The sequence below is a fragment of the Mytilus trossulus genome, chromosome 2 (assembly GCF_036588685.1).
Source record: "Mytilus trossulus isolate FHL-02 chromosome 2, PNRI_Mtr1.1.1.hap1, whole genome shotgun sequence".
Taxonomy (NCBI): domain Eukaryota; kingdom Metazoa; phylum Mollusca; class Bivalvia; order Mytilida; family Mytilidae; genus Mytilus; species Mytilus trossulus.
The window spans coordinates 37,700,529-37,725,546 of record NC_086374.1 but is presented as its reverse complement, the minus strand read 5'-3'; the positions used below and the strand labels follow the sequence as shown (position 1 = coordinate 37,725,546).

The following is a 25,018-nucleotide window of genomic DNA, read 5'->3' as shown; positions in this document are numbered from 1 at the left end:
ATCCTGTGATTTTGTAATTCAAATATTTTTTTGGGTAGACAAAATTGACTTTTGTGACAGGAGTCAATTTTGTGTCACAAAGGTTAATTTTGTCTACACAAAAATAAACTCAAAATTGAATTTTGTCATGACAAATATGAATTTTGTGTAAAAAGGAATTATGTAATTACAAAATTCAATTTCGTGTTTATTTTTGTGTAGACAAAATTGACTTTTAAGTCAATAGTGACTTTTGTGACACAAAATTGACTATTGTGGCACGTAAATTTTCACTTCTGTTTAACAAAACTCAATTTTGTCTAAACAAATATAAACACAAAATTGAATTTCGAGACACAATCTTAGTTTTGTATGCAAATTCGTTCACAGAATCCAAACTAAACTAATTTACATATACAAAATCGACTTTTGACGCCCAAATTTCAAATTAGGTAAAGTCTGTGTTACAAAAATGAATTTGGTCATGACAAAAGTTAGTTTTGTCCACTGAAAGATAATTTTGTATGACAAAATTTAAATTTGTAGTATGCTACAAATTTTGTTAAACTGAATTTATTTGTGTCGAGCCTTCGACTTAAGCCGATAAAGCGAGACATAGCGATCCTACATTCCGTCGTCGTCGTCGGCGGCGGTGTCCACAAATATTCACTCTGTGGTTAATTTTTGAAATTTTATTAACTTTCTTAAAATATACTGGATTTCTACCAAACTTGGACAGAATTAAGCTTGTTTATGATCATAAGATAGTATTCAGAAGTAGATTCTGTAAAAAAAAAAAAAAACTCCATTTATCCCGTAATTTTCTTATAAATGGATTTAATTTTTCTTCCGGAAAACAATACATTCACTATGTGGTTAAAGTTTTTGAAATTTTAATAACTTTCTTTAACTATCTTGGGTTTGTACCAAACTTGGACAGTACCTTGTTTATTATAATAAGATAGTATTCAGAAGTAATTTTGAAATTATTTTTTTTACCGTGTTTTACTTTTAAATGTTCTGCCAGGAAATAACACATTCACTCTGTGGTTTAAGTTTTTAAAATTTTAATATCTTTCTTATACTTTTTTGGATTTGTTTGAAACTTTGACAGAAGCTTGCTTATGGTCTAAAGCTAGTATTTAGAAGGAAATTCTGTTAAAATTTTGTTCCTGTGTATCTGTATTTTACTTATAAAAGGACTTAGTTTTTCTTTCAGTAAACATTACATATAGTCTGCTGTTAGAGTTTTTAAAACATTTATTAGATTCATAAACTATCCTGGATTTTTAACAAACTTGGACAGAAGCTTCTAACAAAAGATAGTATCAGGAGGAATGTTTTTATTTATTTTTTCCCTTTATTTTTGTTGAGAATGTGATTTCCAGCAAAAGTTGCCGAGACACAGGGTTCTGCGGAAACCTTAAGTTATGAATTTGTGTTGAACAAAACTTATTTTTGCCCGTACAAAATTGTATTTCGAGTACAAAACCACAAGAGTTAAGGATCGTAAGAGGTATAGTCCAGTCAAACTAAGGTTTAACCTCAAACTAATTGAAACAGAAAACCTTTTTGTTCTAATCTACAGCCAAATAAGCCCCAAATAAACACAGGAAAAAAGTCCCGTAAAATCTAACTTGACGAAAACTAAAAAAGAATATGCATGTAAATTATGTTATCTTCTTTAAACCACAAAAAGTAGAATATATGCTTAATTTTTTTTTTCAAAAGTCTTCTGTTGCAATTACTTTAAGGTAAGGGTCCAATTTCAGCTATATTGAATGGACTAGTAGCCCGAATCCCCTGTCTCGATAAAATCTAATCAAACTTGTGCAGAAGGATCTAAAATCGTTTGCGAAATTGTAGCCGGTATTTTATTGCATCTAAAAACCAGTTACAAATTTGAGGCCGACTTTGTAGTGTATATCAACAATTATTATAATCTACGGTATCATAAAGGTATTAAAAATGTATTTGTAATTGCTTATTAGATAGACAGATAGATCTTTATTTTCAATAACTAAATTACATAGTTACAGAGATGAAAATACATACAATACAACAAATTTTGCATGTGTGTGAAATATGCATAAATAAATGTAATTTAACCAAGAGGACAGACTTTCACTGATGTATAGTTTATAAATTACACATGATTTTTTTAGTAAGACAATATTGACTGTAGTGAATACATTTTTAAATTTAAGAATATTTAATTTTAGCACTTGGTCGAGGTCGATTGGGCTTTAAAAAACGATCAATAGACTTAAGTATAATATACCATAAAATTAGATTGAAGGTTTCCGCCATGATTGGTAAAATATAACTTTATAAAATGGAGCAAAGTATCAAATCTCAACGAGGCGGCAAAGTTTGCAATGTTGAGTTTGAAAATAGATCTTCCTGTGTAGCGAGCATGTACTGGCATGATTTTGAAGGCCAAAAAGTAAAATACGATGATGTCAGGCCAAACGGAACGTACAGTATGAAGACATATGAGGGACATCCATGGTCAGCCCAAGACCCAGCGACTGGGAAGATCCTTTCGATTAACAACAATTCTGTGTTCTATCCTCGACACAGTGAGACAGTTTTTATCGATAACCCAACAGACAGAGGTAAGGGAACGACCAATTAACTTCAAAATGGGGGTAGGGTGGTGATGTTAATGTTTTTTCCAAAAAAAAAATTCTGATCCAAAATTTGATGGAAAAAAAACTAGTCAAGCAGATGACAAAATCAAAGAGCAGAATGCTCTGAGGGATACGATTTCCATAGTTTTCATTGACACATGTATAGCAGTTCTGCCAAATTTTCATCAAACAAATGCAAGAGATTTGGTCAAAATTGAAAAGATCAAAGAGGAAAATAATAGATCCAAGAATACTGCTGCAAAAAAGCATGATCATGCGTGAGTCTCAAGCATTTTTGGCCGGTAACCCTGGTACAGCTGGATAGTAGTATTTACTCTATTACCTACTAACCGGCCTACACCATATCGTACATAAACACTATGTACGTTTACCATAATTAATATACAAATTAAGAACAATATTAATTTTGCCGACTAGCCCGTCAAGTACGCTAGAAAACTTACAAATATAGGGGGAACCGGAAGTAATGAAAAACAAAAAATGTTTACAACCCCAAATGCTTGGTCACTTGCAGCCTTTTATCAACTGAATCCACAACGTAACCATCCTTGCTACTGTCACTTTTCCAACGACCGTGTCGTTTCCATACCCTATCATTGACATCCGAATTTGCTGCAGCAGTAGCACCACCTGACCGCATTGAATGCAATCCAAGCTTCAGGTCTTTTGAAACTAGTTTCAGTCTAGAAATAATGCTTTCTCTGGCTGTAGTATAACTAAGCTTTTTGTTTTTATATATAAGTTTACAAATACTTTTAGAACGAAAAATAGGTCTAAACAGGAAAAAATGTGATTCCAAAATGACACCTGAAAGATTTACATATTTCAAAAACATCTCATATGGGCAAGCAATGGTATCCCCCTTGGAAATTAAAACCTCATTACCATTACGATACTGGTCAGTCTTACTCTTCTCTATATACAAAATTAAATAATCTGATTTAACTTCAACATTTTTACACAAAAGAGAGCTAATCTCATCGAAACGCAAAAACCCAGCAAAAGACAGTAAAATCATTGTTAAATCACGAACCACAAGTAAATCTTGGCTATCTGAAAACATGCTACACAATTTCAATAACATATCTAATGAAACGGGGTCCTTCTTGTGTTTCTTAACAGTAGCCACTCTCTTGGCAGATTCTTGTAATGAATGTATATATGAATTTTTAGTTGGATCTGCAAAATTACTCATTTCATGCACCCATTTTATACTATATATAGCAGAATTAATAGTGTTACATGTAGCACCAGTGTCAAGCAAGTAAGTTATATATAAAGCTATATGAACCGGCTGTGCTGGTAAAGCTTGAAAACCATGTTTTTTAATAAATGTTTCCCAACGTTTAAATGCATAAAAGTACGATTTTGCTGTATTATCACTTCTACTGTTCACAATATAACTGGACATATGTTCTGCATACTTGAAAAGTTCAGATTCCTCGTCTACTCCGGCTTCTTTACCATCATCCTTAATTTTGTCTCTCAGACCTTTTCCTGGAAAACAGAAAATCAATCTATGATAATATTACAACCTAAACTTCAATACGCATAGCAACGAAATTGAAATTTTGTTTAATCATACCAAATATCCCATTTCGCCCTCTTCCTCTATGAGTTATCCCTGAACCCGGAAAGATCTTATGATTTTTAACAAAATATTTGAATCTGTTACCCTCTGACAAGGCCGGCCAATAAGGAGCCGACTTCCATTCGGGTATAACTAACGTACCAACTGCTCCGTCTTTCAACATCTTTTTAACTGTTTCTGTAACTAACGAAGGAGGTGGGACTAACCAGTTATTTTCTTTACCCCAGTGCTGTTTGAAAGCATCAACACCGCTCGTTCCCTGACACCAAAACTTTGAATTAAATTTATCACATTTTTTGTTATATGCAGCCGCAAAGCGATCTACTGTATGAGAACCCCACTCTCTATCTAGCATACGAAACAGCCATGTTTGTACACCCCAGTCATCGCAATCGTTCAACCTACTTAAAGTGTCTGCATATGTATTATTTTCTCTTGGTATCCATTGCGCAAAAAACGAAACATTGCTTTGTTCACATGCATTTTGAAATTCCATATTTATATCTTGCAAGTGAGTCTTTTTACTACCGACCTTCAAAATAGTTTCAACATTCTTATTATCAGTATATATTTTTACACTTTGCCCATTCAATGTAGGCAAATTAGTTTTCAAAACCCTATGAACAGCCTCAAGTTCTCTCCAAGTAGAACTCATGTTTGTTTCATGTGCAAACATTTCTACCATTTTGCTGTTCCCTGCCTCGGCTATATATCCTCCATAGCCTTCACCTGAGGCATCCGAAAACATGTTTACATCACATGCTTCGTTTGTCAACTGACTAAATAATGCACCATCCGCATTTAACCTTACTATGTTTGATAACCAAAACTCTAGTTCTACCTCTGCTTCTGGAGTAACCCAGACCGGTGCTTCCCATGATGTTCTATCCTGAACACAATCATATGCGTACCGAGTCCTTAACCTTACAGTTGTACCCAACACACCTTGTGTAGATATTAACTGACCAACAACTGAAGCTAACAGTTTTACTGATATCACACGTTTGTCTGGTAACCTGTTACAAATGCAGGATATACATTTTAATATCCTGTTAATTCTCTCATCCGTTATTCTAATTCTACCTTCAGAAGTGTCCCATACCATTCCCAGAAAAGTTATCACCTGAACCGGGTTCCAGTTACACTTTTCCTCAGCAATAATGAAACCAAAATCAATTAAGTCTGCCCTTATTCTATGGCTAACTTTGGTGCATTCATCATAATTGTCAGCACCCCCTAAACCATCATCAAGATACATTAGGATCCTAATACTGTTAGATCTCCAATACTTTATAAGCTCTCTTAAGACTTTTGAAAATATAAAACCTGCTGTAGCCAAACCGAAACACAAAACATTAAATATGTAAAATTTAGACTCCCACTGAAAACCCAAATATGTTCTGTCTTCCTGCTGTACCATTATATGATGATAAGCTGACTTCAAATCAAAAGAAAACAGATAATCACCCTTAGAAAACAATTTTCTTGCCACAGTTGCATCTTCATATTTATATCTAAACTGATATAAATGTGGATTGATGTGACGACAGTCAAGCACTAATCTAAGTTTTGACTTGTTACCTGCAACCGTTAATGGATTAACAACCTTAGGCTTTACAAATACTTCTGATATACACCCTTTAGATAATAATTTCTCGATTTCATCTGTTACAAATGATTTGTTTTCTTTAGCTGATCTATTATTATCTAATAAAACATTCTCAGGTAAAGTTTTTAACGGTAACATATACCCTTTTTCAATAACATTTAAAATGTAATCACTTGCTTGAATGATTTTCCATTTGTTTATGTGTATTCTCAAACTATTAACTGGTGATTTAATTGTATCAACCTTTGTACGTAAATTATCTACGTGTACTTCTATATTATTCCTATATAAAGTATTAATATTACTTATCTTATCATTTTTTCTTTGCTGTTTCTCAGGACATTCCTGTTTCCAATGACCTTTTACACCACAATTAAAACATCTGCCTGGTTTTCTTGTCATACTAGTAACTGCTTGTTCTGCTGGTTGTACGTAGGGATGCACTCGTCTAGCTTTCTTTGTTTTATCAGCTTTCACCTTTCTTTCCGCTCTGTTTTCAGCCTTGTACAATTTCCTTTCATCCTCCGAATCATCTGCAAGCGGGTTGGTTTCATATTCATGTACAACTCGCCAGCCCAGCTCGGATGAATCAGCAATACGTATTAACTTTTGTCTATAGTTCATTAAAGAAATACCTTCCGCTAACTTCTCCTTGGCTTTGCATACGGTATCTGGCGTTGGATTGTTACCGTCCAATATACTGTCTGCTTCTTTCATTTTGCTGAGCACCTTCACGTTTTGCTTAAATTGCTCTTCATTCCCTCGTTTCTTGAATTTGGGTCCATCCGTCAAGGTAGCTTCTATCTTGGAAACCTGTGTTTCTGCAAGCTGTTGTTGTTGCACATGTATCTTTCCCATTTCACTGGATATAATCGAACGCATTTGGTTCATCATGTCATTTTGGTTTACCGTCAGAATATTCGAGACTTGAATTCTGATCTGCTCTTGAAGTTCGGCGTCCATTTTGATGTGTACACTTCAAAGGACGGCTAGAAAGTGAGATACATTTACATGTATACCTTATACCTGTAATCAATTTTGATTACAAACAAATCCTGATTGGACAATACCTTATTTACAAACCGTTAATACAGACATTTTCGCGCTATTACTAGTCGAAACGCGGGAAAATTCATTTATTCTCTAAACTAATTCAACTGCACATGCAAAATGTAACAATCTGAATAGTCACTCAACTTAAAGAATAGCCAATCCCCGTTACAAGTGTGTGAGCCATGTACTTATTGTGTTTTATCGAATTATAGTTATCCTGTACCATTGTAAACTCATACCACTAAAAATAACTTGTACCAATGCAAACTTGTACCATTGCTAACTCGTACCAACTTATTTAAATGCATTCAAATGGTGTTAAATGATGAATATACATGATTTACGTTACTTTCACCCAAGACCTCTTAAGTCTGTAAAATGTATACAATTTGAAAGTACAATGACCAATTTGTAGCTAATGTTCCTTGTATATTGGATAGAAAATACTGTGGCAGATGTAGATAATTAAAGTATAAACAGTTTCACCCGAAGAAATTTTTCATGAATAATTAAATCTTAGCAGTTAGTCAAAATGATTGCCAAAATTATTTTTACTGTCTATAAATAAATGTAACAATGAAATGTAACTGATTCCTGTTAAGGGGGTCCGCATTTTCCCCGCAAAAAAAGCACATGGCTTTCAACAATTGTAAACATAGCATTCAATTTGTGATCATGGATTACAGCTTTAATTAACTTAAATTGGATATATATATATTCAACATGTTCAATTTTAATAAGGTACAGTTAAAGCAATGTTTTAACTTTCCTCTGAATTAAGTTCTACAGTGGCGGATCCAGAACTTTTCCTAAGGGGGAGCCCGCTGACTGACCTAAGAGGGGGCCCGCTCCAGTCATGCTTCAATGATTCCCTTTATAATTAACCATTTTTTCCACGAAAAAGGGGGGCCTGGATCCGCCTATGTTCTAGTTTAAAAGATCAGTTAAAACATTAATGCTTTAAAACATTCTTTATTTTTGTCTAAGTTTTCATTTTACTCCTGTGTAAAATTCAAGTAATTCAACTTTATTTCTATTAAGTTTACAAACAGAAATCCACAAAGCATCATATTTTTTAATATATTTTTCTGAATGGTACGACTACCCAGTAGTACAAGTTAACTTTTTTGGTTCCAATGCCGTGGTACGAGTTAACTTGCTTCCGTATCTTATCACCGTAATTCTAGGAGGAACCCTAAACTGGACCCCTGTTGTGTTAACTTATCGCTACACTGACCTTCGATGCGAAGCTATATATAGAACGGCGGACCAGTTTAGGAGGAACCCCATTTCTTACTCTTTAATTATTGAAGTTCCTTTGGGTCAGAGGGCATGACTCCTTTCCGTACACACTCCTCTGTTTACATTGAGATCGTTCTTAATATAATACGACGTTTATCGGCATTAATGACGAATACTTCGAAAAGGGAGACAACTCAAAACGATAACATGGAAGATTCCATTTCTGCTGAAGGGATGTTATAGGTAATTTTTACGATGAAACATTTATTTTAATTTAAATTATGCATATGATTTAAAATTATGCAACAACAATAGCCCTCCATATGCAGACAGACATAGAAAGAGTCCCATGAGTTCCAAATTAATCAATAAAGCGGGGAATCACTCAATCTGATACCCCTTGAAATCAGAAAAACTACACGCATGTGGGGTCTCACTAATTAGCGACAAAAAGCGTCAAGAAGCGACAAGAAGAAAAATAATAAGTGAAAAAAAGCAACAAGAAGCTATTTAGCGACAAGAATATATTTTGTTATCACATACATCAAAATAATTTTTTAGGATTATATTGAAAGATGAAGAAATACAAAAATTTCGAGGAAGAGATTGTGTACTTTTTATTATCATATTGATAGATGAAGAAATTAAACATGTGAAAGAGCAAAGGAAATGTAAACGCTATAAAATGAAAATAAAAACAAAGATTTGTCACCTTCCTTTTGAAGGATTTAATAAAACAAAAACATGAAATATTATTTCCTTCCTAACTGTACAATTAATTTTTCCTGATAGGACCAACATTAGCTGTGGCTTCACTCTAAAGGTAATACACAATTAAGAGCAACAAATGAGATTAACTAGGTGCGTGTCCTTTGTTTTATTGCTACAATAACATCCATTAACACCTTCATCAATTACACACACCAGAATATACAATTATTGTACCGAATAGTGAACACCTGTTGAAAACTCAAGATGGTCATCAGTTTCCTTTAATCTTAAATCTATATGCATAAACATGATAAATATCGTTAAATGAGACAATACACTAAATAAAATGATGAAAAATATTCACATTATAATTATGTTTTCCTCTTTTTTGATTTCAGTTCTTAATTTGTATTTCACTATTTGTGTATGTATTTTCTGGACAATTTTGCACAAATAATGCATTTTGCAAGTTAATTATATATTGTACGAAAATAGTTTTAAAAACAAATAAAAAGACAAAATATATTATTGTTCTAAAACACAAGTAAAAGTAATACCATAAAACGACAGGGTAAAGGTAATACTTCCTGTGATACCTTATAAAATATCATGTAAATAAATGTAGCAACTGAATTAGATTTACAAGTTTCATTTTTTCCCCTATCAAAATTAAATTTCCTGTCGTTGAAATTGTTTTCTTTTGCATATTTTTTTAATATTTATTTCGAATAAGTAATATAAATAAAAAAATGTTTTCTTGTCGCTAAATAGTTTCTTGTTGCTAATATTATTCTTCTTGTCGCTTCTTGACGCTTTTTGTCTCTACAATTCTTTTTGTCTCTAATTAGTGAGACCACGCATGGGCATTAATACATAAACAAACCGGGACTTGCGATTAGGAACAAGAACGTTTATTAAATGATATGATGAATGGTTCTCCATTTCTTTATGAGAGTACAGTATCAAATATCAGTTTCATAACGGTAAAATATAGAAGAACTCCACTTCAGTTCTTGTGACAGAAATAGAATTATCGATCGGCTTTCAGAGAACTCTCGCAAGTTATCAAAATTTGGGAATTCCCTCTGACGTGTTTCTAAATTTATAAAAACACTAAATATAAATACTGTTTAATTCTGATTTTCCGTATTGTTAAAATCACGCATATAAGTCAAGGAAAATATCACACATGAAGATTATGAGTAAAACATTACAGGAAAGTTGTTTATGTTCAATTGTTTTGCTTGTTTTTACCTTTTAAAGCAAGACAATCATAAGAATCTGAGATGTTGCTGAATGTTTTGAATAAAACGAATGACGTGAGGGAGTGTATAATAGGGTCAACGGTAAAAGTCTACAGATTGCTTGACAGCAATCATATCCCAAAACTCTGACGTCTTGTTACACTTAGAAAGGGATAAAATTGGGAAAGGAAATGGGGAATGTGCCAAAGCGACAACAAACCAACCATAGATCAGACAACAACCGAAGGCCACCAATGGGTCTTCAATGTAGTGAGAAATTACCGCACTCGGAGGCAGTCTTCAGCTGGTCCCTTAAAAAATATGTATACTAGTACAGTGATAATATCTGTTTGAGTCTGTTTGTTTACATTTTTGTTCATATTAACTCGAAAAAAGTGGTCACACTCGAAAAACCATGATCCTATCGTCGACATGCATACATGATAAATAAACTGCTGTAATCCAATGGGGATGTGGAGACTAGAACACCGTATAGGTAGTTGCCTCCGTCTCGAATGAGCTGGTTTACCACAGGGACTCGGTTAGCAGATTAAAATTTTGTAAACCAACGTTTTTAATCTATTTTTTATTATTTCCTGTCTATTTGCATTACTATGTTAACGTATTTAAAGTTGCCATCACTATTTCTTTGTTTTCTGGCAATGTGCAGTTTACTATCCATATCCATATACTAAAAAAACTAGTTGCCTAGGTTTTTTTAGTATATGGATATGGATAGTAAACTGCACATTGCCAGAAAACAAAGAAATAGGGATGGCAACTTTAAATACGTTAACACAGTAAAGCAAATAGACGGGAAATAATAAAAAAATAAATTAAAAACGTTGATTTACAAAATTTTAATCTGCTAACCGAGTCCCTGTGAGTAAAACAGGTTATTAGTTTAGCATGTCGTCCTTTTTTTCGCTGAACTAGTTAACAGTTTTCAACGTTTAGAGACCATCTGATGCCCTTTCCCGTTGCAAGACTTTTTCGCTGGGTTGAAGATCCAGTAGACACATTTAAGCAATCTAATTAATATTAAATCTCTCACTCGCTCATTTGCGTGGCAGCGACCAAGCATTAAAAATGAGGACTGATCAGAGATTTAATTTTAGACATTCCAGTAAAAATCGCGGGAAAATTACTTACCTCCCCTTTCAACCTCGAATACAGGGACATAACTCTGTACGAAAACAAGTGCGAGGCTTCCTTGGCAACATGCAAAACCTGATAATTTACCATTGTATTTAAGTTTAAATACTAGAGTAATATTATTAACTATTTTTCGACGTCATATGCTGTTTCGCAATAATATATCTGACCTGGCCTCATAACAAATGAACATTTTTCACGGCGTGTTATTTCAATAATTATTCTGGTGACCATTTTCAGTGATAAATATTCATAAATTATTTACAAAAATATCGATATTTGAATAAAATGGCTTATTACAATCAAGGAGGACAGTACCAGGCCGGCTATCAACAAGGTCAGCCACCTCAACATGGACAGTACTACCAACAGCAATATCAACATTATCAACAGCCAAGCCAACAGTATGGGGATTATGGCAACTACTTTCAACAAAGTGTATTTAGTACAAATGCATGGCAGGTTGGTTAATTATTGCTGGGATGATAAACTGTTCAAGAATTTTATTGCCAAATGAATAATTATCGCTTTTAAAACCCTTTGATCCTCCCAAAATGATGTCTTTTGAAACTACTTCTTTACTTTAAAATGGCGCCTTGTGAAAGCTCTGTCTCGCACTGGCATACTCTGCCTATAAAGTATTAGAATTAGACAATAAACATGATAAAAGCTCGTCAGAGTCGTGACTCTGCTCAAGTGAGTAAAAATGATATAAATTATTTATTCTTGAAAATGGCACTGTTTACTCATGTTACTGTCATATATATTTTGGGGTCAGACCCATATTCCACAGTCCCATAATCCGACAGTACTGTAGTCCGACAGTCCTATAATCCGACAGACTGATAGTCCGACAGTCCTTAAATCCGACAAGCCGATAGTTCGACTCACAGTCACTTGTCTCTGATAAACATGCCTTTAAAGACATGGAACGATTGTAATTTATTTTTTTTTACGCAAAAAAATCATGTGTCACATCGATCAATAAGACGTCTTCATACCTGTAAACTGACCCGTATCCTGCGGGTGTGAACTGAGAAAAATAAATAACCTGGGATTCTGAAAATATTCCGATTTCACTAGATTCAAAGCCTTCAGACTGATTTCATAAATGATTGAAAAGCTGATAAATTCGTAATTCTCCTTGGACAAGGAGTTCAACTACATGTAGCTGTGTAAACTCAAATTATCTGACCCATTTCAGTGCATGGCTTCGCTTGACAGCTTTGGTGTCTAACACAGGCACTGTTGATTAACAGTCATTACCTATGCTTTATGTCGTTAATCTTTGTGTCTTTTACAGTTGTTTTAAAATAATAATTTGACTCATTTTAACTTTCACAATATACTCCTTCACCTTATGTTTTTTTTTATTTTAAAAAGATTAAATCTAGAAAAAATTGAATGCAAAAACATATCAGAAAAAGACTGTGTCCCAAGTACACGGATGCCCCATCTGCACTATCATTTTCTATGTTCAGTGGACCGTGAAAATAGGATAAAATATCTAATTCGGCATTAAGTTTAGAAATATCCTAATAGGCTATCATAAAGAACTTGTTTCCTTAGTTTCAAGTTGATTAGATTTCATCTTCATCAAAAACTACCTCGACTTAACTTTTAACCAAAACTTTAACTTGAAGTGGGACGGACAAACGGACAGACAGAAGAACATACACACAGACCAGAAAACATAAAACCATATATGGAGCATAATAATACTTTCACTATTTTTCTACCTTAGAACAATTAACAAATAAAAATATTTGAAAATTACTTTTTTCTTTTATAATACATAACATTATTTTTTTTTATTATAATCTAATATCATACTACATAGAAATCAAGGTCGGTAAAAACTTGTACTTGTTGAACATTGGAAACGGACCGTGTATGGACTGTGTAGCCAACCAAGGCCGATTAGAACTTCAAATATAAGTGAAAGCATTTTACCGTCCATGCATGGGTTGTATAGGCAGTCTAGATCGTCAAAACATCCGCCAGAGACAAACATTAGTGTCTTTTCTTCAATATTGTTAGTTACATGGTGTGTTGGTGACCTAATACGAGATATATGGGGTGAGAGCGAAGATTCCGCGCTTCATACAAAATGTACTTTGGTCAAAGCTTTTTCACCCCAATGAAGTTACAAAAATGTATTCAATTTATATAGGACGATATCCATACCCTTTGCAGCAAAAGATCGATCCGCCCCCCTTTTCCCCTCAGCAGAAGAGCTTCGTGTCGGACCATCAGACTGTCGGAATATCGGACCATCGGACTGTCAGTCTACTGGACTGTCGGAATTTAGGGTTGTCTGATTATAGCTATGCTCCCTATATTTTGATGTCAATTTGCAGAGTAATAAAGGACTAAATTAACATTGTCGGTTTTCCTGTCATGGGTTAGAAGTTCTCTCCAAGTAATACTGCTTTCTTCACCAGTAAGCTGCCATAAGAATAGACAAATGTGCTTTAAATGAACATTGATATTAAACCATAAAACAGCATTTATACAAAAGCTAATAGAAGGACCAAAGTTACATTTTATGTTTGGTGAAATTGACCATTTCCCCATTCTCCGAATAATTTTTGGATACCACTAGGGTAAGCAAGGGGGCATACATGCAACAGTAAATTGTACATGTTTTTGTATTTAATTTGAAAACTCTGATTTGTATATGAATTGCAGATATTTTTGAAATGCCAGCTGCAGGTCTGCACCCCACTTATTTCTTACTCAGATATTTCATATAGCATCCTGGTAAAAAAAGAAAATTTGTAATACCAACATGTTTCTAAATATTATACATGTAGCTATAGCATCACATCCAATCTATAAGAACATCAATTCAGATAGCATCACATTCAGAAATATAGCATTACATCACCATGATGCCAAAAGGTTGGGGGGAAAACACTATTATTCATGTTATTTGGTTAGATATTTCAGAAAGCTTATTTCTGATAGATTTAACAGTTGTTTTTACAGAGTGAGTGACAGTATCACATGTTGCACAGAACTGACAGAAGTAATTTTAAAGTTGAATTCAGAATCAGATTTATTGGATGCCAGATTAGATCAATGTCTGACCAGTGAACTTAATAGTTTCTTTTAAACTTATAATAAAAAAATAGAAAATGTTAAATATATAGGCATAGTGGGAAAAACTTGAAAACATATTGACTTTTGTACTAACTCAGTGGCGGATCCAGGAATTTTCTTAAGTGGGGGCCCACTGACTGACCTAAGAGGGGCCCGCTCCAGTCACGCTTCAGTGATTCCCTATATAAGCAACCAAATTTTTTCCCCAAAAGGGGGGCCCAGGGCCCTGGGCCCCCTGCCCCCCCTAAATCTGCCTCTGTACTAACTAATGGTTATTTCCCTGTTCTGAAAGGCTGTTGGCATGTACTTAAACTTCCCTTTGTTTGTCTTTTTTTCAGGCATTTCAGTTCCAGACTCCAAATGAGCTTCAGCAAGTTTTCCAAATGGAATTGCAAAAGAATCCTGCTAATGGTGTAAGCTTTATTCTTATGTTTGACAGTATATTATATCATTTTATTGATTACATTTGTAGTTTTCTTTCTGAAGTCTCACTTGACTATGGCCATTTATCTCCTAAGCTCTTTAATTTAAAAAGAAAATTTCTCAAAATGAGACATCATGGATAGCGACCAAGATGAATTAAAGGATATTTTAAATATATATATAGCTTACAATAGGTCATTAAGAAGGCAAGCCTATCATAATAAAAGGAAAAAACCAAGACATCTGGAATTAAACATTTGGTATTAAACTATTGGTTCTAAAATTAAGATATTGTAGATAGAGTGACAATGAATCAAGTCAGATGTGTATAGTATAATGAGAAAGCAACCCCATGAAACAAGAAGCATAAGACTGGGTTTAGAGGTCAACATGATATTATAGTCTTTAACAATATATAAATCAAGTCCTGATAAAAATATATCAAGCTCTGAATTGCCTCAAATCTAGAAAGTTTTGAATTATTTTAACAGATAAGCTTTAAAGATCTTACATTATAAAGTTCTAAATTCTGTAATTTAGTTATGACTCTTTTGTTGAGATGCTTAAATGCTAACACAGTAGTTTGTTATTGCATGTCATTATAATGAATATAGTTTGGTGTATAATTTGCTGAAGGAAATGTTTTCCAAATGATGTCTTTTCAATCATCTAATTCAATTTTTTTCCAGTGTTTCCTTTTACTTTATATGTAACCATATTAGAATTTAAACAAATATACATTATAAATAAAAATGATCAACATATCCAAACAACAATGCTCCACAATGTACCTTTGTGAAAAAAAGTTACTGCAAAAAAAAAGTAAAGAATTTCAATTAACATTCTTAAAAAGTTATGTTGATATCAAAATAGTTAACATTTAACACCTACAGTGATATAATGTCACATAAATGATTTTAGGGCATATTTTATAGTTTATATTTAGAAATGATTAGGTACATTATGTATTTGAAGGCTATCCTATTTCTAAATGATAATAACTTATTTAATTTTTCTCTCATAATTGTCCGTTGCTTGTCTTTTTTAGAGAAGACAAGCCATTCAAGCAGAAGATTTGTGCAATATAATGAACAACTGTCACACCATTAGAAATTTTTTCAGATGTCATGAGGGTTATAGTAAGTTCATTACCTTAGTACAGTCATATGAACCTGTATCACCATAGTGTCATGTCTGGCGAGATGATTGCAAATATTCATGAAAGAAATTGGACAAAGAAAAATGTTGATACATTTTGTTCATGACATAATTAAGTTTAAAAAAAACTGTGTTCAAAACAAAATTTAAATGCATTATCATTATGAAAATAAAGAGATGTGGTATGACTGCCAATGAGACAACTATAAGATGTGGATATAAGCAATTATACAAAATGTAGGTCACTGTATGCAGTGTATCCTGAACTCTGACCGACAAAATATCAGACAAAAAATCATTCCGTCAGACAGAAATTTTAAGATTTTTTGGTTGAATGTATAGTAGAAAAGTTCAAATTTCTCTTTCGTTCAGACTAACTCTAAAACAGTTTAGCACAAACTTCTGTTTGGCCTTTAATGTTGAGAAAACAAATCATGATGTATTGTCAAATAACAATTCAAACAAACAAAAAATAAAGGGGTAATTGTATATCAATTCAATATTTGAAAAATAAATTACAGACATGATCCAACGACAACCACACAATTACTGTGGAGGCATGATTGAAGCTAATTTTATCATTGAATTGATGAATAAGTTCTTCTTAGATTTAAATTTGAAAATAATTTATTTATAAATAAGTCAAGAATTTTATGATTATTGAAAACTTACTCTTTTATTTACAGTAAACTGGAGCAGAGAACTTTGCAGGTATATATCTAATTTAGCTATATTGATAAAATTTCAATTTAGAATTAAGTCTATACCAATTTTTAATGCGTTCACGTCATAACCTGTTGAAAATCATTTAAAAAAATTGCTGTACTAGTTTTCATGGGGAAATTTGAGACATAGAATAAATTCATTAATGAGACAATTTAGATATGTAGTGTGAGTTTGAAAATTTTGATTCTTTAGATATTACCAATTATGATAAAATGTAGAATTGCGAATGAATATTGATTGGATCATTTTCAAATACTTGTATTGCAAATAAGTTATATACAATGCATTAGATACCAGGTCTAAATTTTAAATATACGCCAGACGCGTATTTCGTCTACAAAAGACTCATCAGTGACGCTCGAATCCAAAAAAGTTTTAAAAAAAGCCAAATAAAGTACAAAGTTGAAGAACATTTATATCCAAAATTCCTAAAAGTGTGGAAGACTCCAGTAAATATAGTCATTGATAGTACGTGTAACTAATAGTTTTATCTCCTCTCACATTTGTCACACAAAAAAAAATTAAATTCTTCATTGAGAAATTAGATGAATCTCTTATTATTAGAATTGGATATAAATTGGTTTTTTTTTTACATTCTTTCAGTATAATGCTGTCCATGTTAGATGTATCCTTCATATATATATATATATATTCAATGACAATACTAAGGTTAAAAATGAGGCCCACAAACAATGTATTGGTCTTGAGATATTATAAGATTAAATTATCCCAAAAACCCAAACAGATTAATTTCCATTTTTTTGCTAGCAAGTAGATATATACAAAATAAATTCCCTAAGTGAATATCTTTTTTGGATGGGGCAGTGCTTTATCTTTTTTTCTCTCTTGTGTGTCTGTGCTATACAGGTAGAAAGCAATAGTAGAGGCTTTTTGTGTAGTTTTGCCATTTATTACTGATGCCATTTTATAGTACTGGTATATTATTTATAAATAAAAAGGAAATTACTATTTACATAAAGCAATGGTTTATTTATTACATAGATTGAGCAGTAACTTCACTAATTTTTATCTAAAGTATTGAAATACATTTCATTTCAAAAAACAATTTGACCACAAAACCTTCTCTCTTTTCTTTCATTTTATAGAAAAATGGTATGATTTTGAATACTTGCCTAGGTTTTAAGATACCTACTACCTGTAGATGAGGGACATAATATAGTAAAAGTTTATCCTTTTTTAGTATTTCATTTTTAATTGCTGATGTAGGGTGGGGGGTGGGTTAAAGAGGAATGATAATTGATTTCGTCTGTTTTATTGAATTACACCGCTTTCATAAATCCAGAGCTGTCCCTGATTAGGTCAACAAAGTCTTCAAAGACTATTGACCCAAACTCTTCCATTCTTTAACAGATTTTTGCCCTTGTTTATTGTTGATCAAATTAAAATAATTTTTGTTTGACAATTTATTTGGTTAAGCTATTGGGGCTTGGATTTTTAACTTATTGCAGCATACTGACACCTAGTGCCATTGTTTTGAAGTCCACTATTAAAACTATGATATATGACATAATGTACCTATTGCACAGTTACAGACTTTGCTACAGTGTATGGCAATGCAATATTTTTGTCATCAAGGACATGTTTTATATTTTCAGTATAATGATTTCTATGTTAGATGTATCCAGTTGAGTATTGAGTTGTGTGCTATTTTCTTGGTGATAGTAATTAACAATTAGTTTTAACAGTAAACAGTTAATATACTTTCATAAGTATAGTGTAAAAAGGTTCAACACTATCTATATATCTACTTGCTAGCAAAATCTATCTAACACTTCTTGTGCCCTTTATAATAATTGTATCTGTGTCTACATATATAGTTTTGGTAGGACCATACTTGTTACTTCCAACACATGCTGTTCATTACCAATAATTGACATCAAGTAAGAGTCCACCATTAACACATGACTACATCTTCAAGAATATTTGCAGAAATTTAGAAAATTTCACAATTGTTTGAAATTTAAATTAATGTTAGTGTTGAACCATATATGATGGAATTGCAACATAAATGATCCATTATGGTTTTAAGGAAACAGGTCACAATTTGATGTCGTTTTTGTAAAATAATCACAAACTTGGTTTTGTGTTTAAAAGAGCTCAAAATGAAGATTCATGCAATGTTATGAAAATGTTTGAAAACATTGAAAACTTTAAAAATTGTAATTTTGGCAATACAAATTTTATTTCTTTGCTAATTTTAAGAAATTCACTAAATGTAGCAAAATTGTGATTCCCTAATTGTTGTCTCATACTTTGTAGCCAAATATCTATACGACATTTGGAAATATTTAATGATATCTCTAACCAAATACTTCCAAATAACCAAACATCAAAACATTTCTCTTATAACTAATTAGAAAATGAATTATTTTGTGCTGATGGCTGTTTTCATTTTGTTATTTTTATGTTATCAGTTTCAAACCTTGAGAGCAACATGACACAAATGTCCATCTTCATGTAAATGATTATCTCCCCTGAAACTGTCAAGGTTAAAAAGGCTTTTGTTCCTTTCTGTATATATTTACTGACAAAAAAAGTTAAATACAATATTAAAGCTTGTAACCATTAAACATATACGTGGGATTTGTTTGTACGAATAATTATAACTGCTGCATGCATCAATTGTAAACATGGTCAAGAATGGGCTTATTTTACCATCAAAACATTTATTTATAAAACATAATTTTAAGAAAAAATTGTCTTTTAATTGTATAATAATTATAGATTGGATAATAATCTTTTTAAAGTACAACCAAGGTGGTAACTGTTTTTCATTACTTGTGCAATATTGTAGGTTTTGAACATTTTGGAATTCAATACTTCATCTGACTCATTAGTTATGACATTTCAATTGTGGTATGGATGATCATGATGATTATTAAAACTCAATTTTTGGAAAAAAGTGGCAAAAATTGTATCATTATTTTGTATCTAAGTGTGCATGTGTCATATTGTAGTAACCTTTACAAATTATAATTTTTCAAATTCAAATGATACTTAACTGTATTTAAAAACAAAATATTTGAATTGCAAACCTTAACTAAAGCTCAGAGGTCAGGAGATGGTTTTATGCAATGGAATGAGTTCCAGGAACTACAACAGTGTCTTGTCCAATGGTACCAGATGTTCAAACAGTTTGATCATGATGGGTCAGGGTACATTGAAGCTAATGAATTAGTTAACATCGTCAGAACTCAGTTCAGTAGGTATTAGTATAAATGTCATACATGTATTACTTTTTTGATCATGATGGGTCAGGGTACATTGAAGCTAATGAATTAGTTAACATTGTCAGAACTCAGTTCAGTAGGTATTAGTATAAATGTCATACATGTATTACTTTTTTGATCATGATGGGTCAGGGTACATTGAAGCTAATGAATTAGTCAACATTGTCAGAACTCAGTTCAGTAGGTATTAGTATAAATGTGGGACATGTTTTTCGTATTGGTAATTTATTCTTTATCAATTATATCCTAAATGGATTATATTTGAGTATGAATGACTTTCAATCAACTGTTAATTAAGCATATAACAAAATGTTCACAACCTGTAACTGACATATTTTTAACCGGATTTTTGTGACAAAAATGTGGGTTATTGGATAGGGAATGTACGGCGGGCGGTCGGCCGGGCGGTTGGCGGTTGCCGGGCGGCGGGCGGGCCGCAATCAAATGTTGTCCGTGTATTAACTCATGAACCGTTCAACCAAACCTTTAAAATTTTAATATGTTGTTACTGACAACTAAATGAAGGTCAAGTTCAATAATGGCGATTTTGACTTTTACCGTTCAGGAGTTATGGTTCTTGAAAGATTGAAAAATGGAGTTTCCAGTTGTGTCCATGCATTTACACATAAAGTGTGCTACCAAAGATTCCCAAATTTCAATATGTTGTTACTGATGACAAAATGGAGGTCAAGTCCAATAATGACCATTTTGACTTTTACCGTTCAGGAGTTATGGTTCTTGAAAGATTGAAAAATGGTGTTTCCAGTCGTGTCCGTGCATTTACGCATGAAGTGATCTACCAAAGATTCCCAAATTTCAATATGTTGTTACTGATGACAAAATGGAGGTCAAGTCCAATAATGACCATTTTGACTTTTACCGTTCAGGAGTTATGGTTCTTGAAAGATTGAAAAATGGTGTTTCCAGTCGTGTCCGTGCATTTACGCATGAAGTGATCTACCAAAGCTTCCCAAATTTTAATATGTTGTTACTGATGACAAAATGGAGATCAAGTTGAATAATGACGATTTTGACTTTTACCGTTCAGGAGTTAAGGTTCTTGAAAGATTGAAAAATGGAGTTTCCAGTTGTGTCTGTGCATTTACGCATAAACTGTTCTACCAAAGCTTCCCAAATTTAAATATGTTGTTACTGATGACAAAATAGAGGTCAAGTTCAATAATGAAGATTTTGACTTTTACCGTTCAGGAGTTATGGTCCTTGAAAGATTGAAAAATGGTGTTTCCAGTCGTGTCCGTGCATTTTCTCATGAACCATTCAACCAAAGCTTTTGAAATTTTTATAAGTTGTTACTAATGACAAAATAGAGGTCAAGTTCAATAATGACGATTTTGACTTTTACCGTTCAGGAGTTATGGTTCTTGAAAGATTGTAAAATGGCGTTTCCACGCATGTTGTTGCATTTACTCATGAACCATTCAATCTAAGCTTTTCAAATTTTAATATGTTGATACTGATGACAAAATGGAGGTCAAATTTGATATTGACGATTTCACTTTCACCATTTATCAGTAATGGTTCTTGTGATATTGCCAGGACACAAATAAATATTAAGAAATCCGGTTTGCTGTCATTGTGACAGCCTCTTGTTTAAAGCTGGGTTGTGCTGAGCATGTGCCCTTACTTTTAGAGACCATAACATAGCATGGGTTAATGCATGTAAAAAACAGAGAGAAAAGAAAAACAGAAATTTAAATGACTCATATTCACAGAAGAATTTTACACGTGGAAAATCAGGGGTTATTTATTCTGTTTGTAAACCCATACATAGTCAACTCATATGAGTTATAGCCCTGAATAAGAATTGTTTTCATATTTTTGTGTTTTGAGCAGAAATTAAAGAAAAAAAAGAGAAACTGTATGCATAAAAAAATTATTAGCAAAATGAGGACTAATCTAGATAAGTGAATATGAAAATGTAGTGTACACCTTACCCTAATTGCCCACATGCATTATGTTTTTTGATGTGTTATTACCTAATATCACGAAAACTATTATAAATAGACTGGAACTTGAGCAGCAAAAGTAATTATCAACACAAGATCTAAAACAAGCCAAATTAAATTAATTGCAGGAGTTGTTGCCCCTAAATCACAATTTTTAAACTAATATTTTTCATTTTTGTCTATATCTTGTAAACTAAATTAAAGTAACTATGATATATAAATTAAAAAAAATAGTCAACAGAAAATTATTGATTTATGTTTTGTTCGGTTTACAGAATACAACTTAACACCACAGAGCATAGAAACATTATTGAAAAGATACTCCAGAGTGATCATGTGGGGAGGACAGGAAAAATGTCTGATAGCATTCGATGATTTTGTATCTGTGTCTGTACGACTTAGGGCTTATACAGGTAAGTGATTCAAAGGTTTATTTTGAAAAAAAAAAAAAACAGTTTATACTGACAACTTTAGTTGAAATCCTAATCAAATAATTGATTGTCAAATGAAAATTGGTGATTGGCTGTCATAGTCACGACTTGGTTCAAGGGGAACCAATGGGTTGAACATGTTTTGTGACAAAAGTTAAAATACTGAAGATTAAGACATCATAAGGAGTCTAAAGAGACATGACATTTTTTTAATGTCAAAATATAATTATAGACTTGATGAAGATACATTAGTGTTAATAACTGGATAGTTAGCGTTGTCAGTTATGTATTAAATTTTCAAAAACAAAATTGATGAAATAATTAAAGACTTATTTACTGACTGGCCATTTCAAAACAAGTACTTATGACTATTTTTTTGGATAGCTTTGCAAAATACCATTTGAATTTTGTTTTGTTTTTTCCAGATGCCTTCAGAAAGCGAGATCAGCTACAAAATGGTGGAGATTCTGGAACTTGTACATTTGCATATGATGATGTGAGTACTAAGCTAATTCATACCTTCATTGACTCAAATGTTAAAAGGTGTGAAAGTCATTGTTACAATGATACAGAATAGTTTGCTCTGTGTTCAGGTATATGAATACAAATTAGGTTACAACAACTTGATTCTAAATTTTATTCTAAATTCAAAAATTAGGTTACAACAACTCGATTCTAAATTTACAAAAAATATCCCACTGTAAATGTTCATGAGGGGTTTGGACACCTAGAACTCATTTTCACAAGAAATGTAATGACAAAAATTGATAATAATTTGGTCTTGATGTTTTGATTTCTTAAGGTGGTACCCAACACTTTCACTAAAATTAATTTTGCTCATTTAAGGTGGTACCCAACACTTTCACTAAAATTAATTTTGCTCGTTTAATTTTCATAAAATTTTGTCAAAGTATTTTCTTTGACCCTTTAACAAAACTATAAAAATTTCAACAATTTTGAACCAACCGTTTTGTCAGAAAAATTACATTGGTTATATAGCAGTTTGACAAACACCAATTTTGATCATTGTTAAACATAATGTCTTTGTGAGAATTTAGTGTTAAGGGCAGATATTGGATAATCCCTGTTTATTCTAACATGGCTTTGTGTCATACTTTTCTCAGAAACTGCTCAACACAATGACTTCATATTTGGCCAGCTATTTAGTAGACTGGGGTTTTAGTGTGTGTTCACTTTTTTTTGCACGTTCAGTCATGAATGTTGAATTTTATTGAGAAATACAATTGATTTGGGAATATCTAGCAATTGCTTTTAGCCAATCAAAAGTAAAGATACTTATGAAACTTTAATACTTATGTTTTTAATTATATTATAATATATCTCACTTAAGTCATTTACCTTTTTTAAGATTTTTTTAAATTTGAGAAAAATTGTCTTGTTCTAAAGTGAAACTTTATATTTTTACAGTTTATTAGATGTGTCATGTGCTTGTAAAAGAATACATATACATTTGTATGACCAAAGTAAGTATGAATTATGTAGTACTAGTTTGTATAAAGTAGAAGCACTATTATTTGTAGAAAGGAAAGGGTAAATTTCCTTTTAATTTATTTCATGAAAAATCTGAAAATAGCTCAAAACATTGATTTTGATAGTTAGTGGCAAATATTAGAGTATCTATATGATGAATGTTAAAGTAGGAAATTCTGGTGTGAAAGTTGACCTTTATATTGTATTTAGAATACAAACACATCAATTTTGGTTAGTGAAGTCCATTGATATTTTGTAACAAATCGCCTTCAGCAGAAACATTTAGCCCTGATTAGCATTCTGATTTATTGAAATATGGAAAACTATTCAAAATATTACATGGTATAGACCATATATTGTTTTTCATAACTAGAAGATTTGGACACAGCAAGTTACACAAGATTCCTCTCCAATCTAATCAAAATGGTTTTTCATTATTTCCTTAGAGAATAATAATTTATCATTTAACCCCATTGATTGTAATATATATTATATTTGTAAAGTGAAATATCTTATACATGTAATATTTAAATGTGGAAGACAGTTATTGATAATTATTTTTTACTTTCAGATAGACATCAACTGATTCCAACAAAGACTCAACCTGTTATGAACTCAACCATTTTGATCTATTCATTTGTTTACATTATACAGAGTAATACAAGCGTTCATGACTATAATATTACCTCTGTGCTCTAAGAAAACACAACTCAAATATTTATATTGTCTTTATTAATTCTTGTTTATTGTTTCTTAATCTACATTTTACTATTTCACCTTATGTATTTTTTTTTAGAAATTTTGATCATGTTAATGTGTTATGGTACGACATTGTTTTATCTAGATAAAGATCGTTTTTTACTTGTGGATGTGAATTAATATTTTAAAATGACTTACAATGTAGTGTACATAATTCACTGTACGAATTCAACAGTCAATGATGACCATCTGTATCTTTTGTTCTGTTTTCCTTTATAAATCACCTGGCCCATACATAAGTGACATGGTTCCTGACAAACAAAGGAACAAGTTTGCAGGTTAAAATATTTCTTTTGGGCATCCCATTCCCTTTTTAGCTCACCTGGCCCAAAGGTCCAAGTGAGCTTTTCTTATCACTTGGCATCCTGCATCCTACGGCGTCGTTAACTTTTACAAAAATCTTCTCCTCTGAAACTCCTGGGCCAAATTTAACCAAACTTGGCCACAATCATCATTCGCGTATCTAGTT

At 32.2% G+C, this 25,018-nt stretch overlaps 2 protein-coding genes across 3 annotated transcripts; one reads left to right on the top strand and one right to left on the bottom strand.

The window, feature by feature from the left end:
- Window positions 1-2,262: 2,262 nt before the first annotated feature.
- On the top strand, window positions 2,263-24,743 carry LOC134707137 (calpain-3-like). 2 transcript variants are annotated; one of them, XM_063566673.1, is made up of 11 exons: window positions 2,263-2,597; window positions 11,546-11,700; window positions 14,682-14,756; window positions 15,815-15,905; window positions 16,611-16,635; window positions 18,267-18,288; window positions 19,723-19,873; window positions 22,144-22,281; window positions 22,725-22,795; window positions 23,728-23,783; window positions 24,362-24,743. In XM_063566673.1, exons 1-10 carry the CDS (start codon window positions 2,315-2,317, stop codon window positions 23,752-23,754), a joined length of 1,038 nt encoding a protein of 345 aa, XP_063422743.1. In that variant the 5' UTR covers window positions 2,263-2,314; the 3' UTR covers window positions 23,755-23,783; window positions 24,362-24,743. The 2 variants fall into 2 exon arrangements, with proteins under 2 accessions (XP_063422743.1, XP_063422742.1); XM_063566672.1 differs by lacking the exon at window positions 18,267-18,288 and adding an exon at window positions 17,254-17,275 and having other exon boundaries at window positions 2,266-2,597.
- On the bottom strand, window positions 3,118-4,638 carry LOC134708615 (integrase/recombinase xerD homolog). The gene has a single exon (XM_063569263.1). The coding sequence runs from the start codon at window positions 4,042-4,044 to the stop codon at window positions 3,118-3,120; it is 927 nt and encodes a 308-aa protein (XP_063425333.1). The 5' UTR covers window positions 4,045-4,638.
- Window positions 24,744-25,018: the final 275 nt, after the last annotated feature.